This window comes from Monodelphis domestica, chromosome 4, assembly GCF_027887165.1.
Source record: "Monodelphis domestica isolate mMonDom1 chromosome 4, mMonDom1.pri, whole genome shotgun sequence".
NCBI classification, from domain to species: Eukaryota; Metazoa; Chordata; class Mammalia; order Didelphimorphia; family Didelphidae; genus Monodelphis; species Monodelphis domestica.
The window spans coordinates 410,634,494-410,636,993 of record NC_077230.1 but is presented as its reverse complement, the minus strand read 5'-3'; the positions used below and the strand labels follow the sequence as shown (position 1 = coordinate 410,636,993).

At 54.9% G+C, this 2,500-nt stretch overlaps 1 protein-coding gene across 1 annotated transcript in view; it reads left to right on the top strand.

The window, feature by feature from the left end:
* Window positions 1–413, top strand: part of LOC107650385 (rho guanine nucleotide exchange factor 16-like) — a 45,889-nt gene extending 45,476 nt beyond the window's left edge. The window contains exon 6 of the mRNA XM_056795968.1: window positions 249–413. Within this exon, the coding sequence (XP_056651946.1) occupies window positions 249–413 (165 nt within the window). The remainder of the gene's footprint in view (window positions 1–248) is intronic.
* The last annotated feature ends 2,087 nt before the right edge of the window (window positions 414–2,500 follow it).

Sequence of the window (2,500 nt, the reverse complement as noted above, 5' to 3'; positions counted from 1 at the left end):
TTTATATGTCTCTCCTCCTCTTGTCTCATCTCTTTCTCTCTCTTCCCTTCTCCATCTAATCCCCCATCTCTCTGTCTCTCTCTTTCTGTCTCTCTCTCTCCCATTTTATATCTCTCCTCCTCTTGTCTCATCTCTTTCTCTCTCTTCCCTTCTCCATCTAATCCCCCCATCTCTCTGTCTCTCTCTCTCCTTCTCTTTCTCTCTTTGTCTCTCTCCATCTTTCTCTCCCCGTGCCATCGGTCATCCAGGCAATTTTTGAGATCATCACTTCAGAGTTCTCCTACCTGCACAGCCTGGGCATCCTTGTGTCGGAGTTCTTGAAATCCAAGGAGCTGAAGGGGACCATGACCCAGACCGAGCATCACCACCTCTTCTCCAACATCGTGGATGTCCAGGGTGCCAGCCAGAAGTAAGTTCCTGTCTTCTCTGCCCCCGGATCACCTCCAGACAGCTCCATGGCCTTGGTACTCTTTGGGGACTTCTGGAGAACTTAGGGAGACCTGAGCTCCAAGCTCTGAACGACATCTTGGTCTCAGCACTAAATATTGCCTCCGGAGAGGCTGAGGCGGGAGGAGACTCTGGGTCCTTTTAGAGGGAAAGTGCTCCGGCCATCCTTATTCCTGGTAGAGATGGGGAGCTGGAAATACCTCTAGATTCATTTGGTCCGGCGGTTCTGAACCTGGACCCCTAGGTGGGCCGGTCTGTGGAGACCCTCCTGGGGGTCTCTGACCTTGGATTGGATGGGAAAAGCATTTTTAGTTTCAACCACATCTAATTGAAATTTAGAATTTCCTTCGATGGTTATAAACATCTTCACGTCACCAGTACCAAGAGGCTCCAGGACTCAAAAAAAGATAAGCATCCCTCATAGAGTCCAACCCCTCATTTTACAGAGGAGGAAACCGAGGCCCACAAAGGTTAAGTGACTTGCCCAGGGTCCCACGAGTAGTAAATGGCAGTCCAAGTCAGGCCCGCGTCCTCTGACTCCAGATGGTCTACACCGCACCAGGCGATGCCATCTAGCAGGTAATAGGAACCACCTCATCTAAATTCTCATGGCAGTGAGTGGCTTGATACCAGCCAGGAGGTCCTGGTGGGTGGGAGGCAGCTTGCGCAGGAGTAATGAGTCTGAACTCAAGAGCCACAGCATTCTGTCCTGTTGAACTCCTGGTCTCTCTCCGGGCCTCAGTTTCCTCAGCTGCCAAATCTTGAAAGCCCCTTCCAGCTCTGAATCCAGGGTCCTCAGAGATCCGGGGACAGGTCTTCAGCTCGCCCTTCTTTTTTTTCAACTCTTACTCTGTCTTAGGATTGACGTCATTTTTAACTTTTGGCAAGTCGCCCCAGTTTCCTCATCTGTTAAAAGAGGAAACTGGACTCGACCAAGGGCTCTTAAGCTTTTCTGGTGAAGCTTAGGGATCCCGCCTCAGAATCATGCTTCTTTCATGCTAAGCTTCAGTTTGAAGTTAGTGACAGTGGAGGCAGCTGGTGGCTGAGTGGATAGTCGGGCCTGGAGACGGGAGGTCCTGGGTTCAAATTTGGGGGGGGTATGGAGGATGTTAGGAGTCGGAGCCCAGTGTGTGGTGCCCGTCCCCCAGCTTGGGGGGGCACCCACTTTGGACCTTGCCGGCTCTGGCTGTCCCTTGGCTCCTGAGCCCTGGCTGCCTTGGAGAGGGCTTCTGGGTCCTTTTAATAATAAACTAGATGCCGTCCCTTTCCAAAGGGCTCGAGGCCTTCCCCGGACACCCGGGGGCTCCTCCTCTCATCTGGAGTCTAGGGGAGAAGGAAGGAAGTTAGTTCAGGCAGGGAGGCTGAGGCACGGCCCCACAGGGTCAGCGGGCCAGGCCGGGAGCCCCCCCACCCCGCCCCAAGGCTCCTGCCAGCCAGCTTCGAGTTGCGGCTCTGGGGTCAGGTTTAGCCCCACACCAGTGTCCGGTGGCACGGCCCCCACGCCTGCCCAGGCTTGGCTCAGGTTGCAGCATGTGCAAGTGGAGCAGGGCCCTGGCTGACCCCTGTACCGGCCCTGGCCAGGCTGCCTCAGAAGTCTTCCCGCTGCCCGCTGGCCTGGCCAGCGGCTGACCAGCGGTGTGCCCGGCACCGGGCTGATGCCTGGGGGTGAAAGAAAGGCCAGAAATCCGGTGCCTGCCCTCAGGGAGCTCATGTTGTATTAGAAAGAATGCCAGATGCCAGATCCTAGACAAAGACATTAAAATAAATGTGCAAAGGGGGCTCAGGGGTCAGAGAGCCAGCTTGGAGACGGGAGGTCCCGGGTTCAAATGTGGCCTCAGACCCTTCCCAGCTGCCGGACAAGTCCCTCAACAACCCTCACCTGCCTCCTACGCAAGGTCTCTTCTAAGCCGGAGAGAAGGGTTTAAAAATAAGAAGAAACGGGCAAAATGAATTCCAATTAAGCTGGGAGGGGGAAGGAAGCCTCCCTGCTGGCACATCCTTCCTTCCTCTCTCGGCCCTGGGTCCAGAGAGGGCCTTGAGCCCTTTGGAAGTG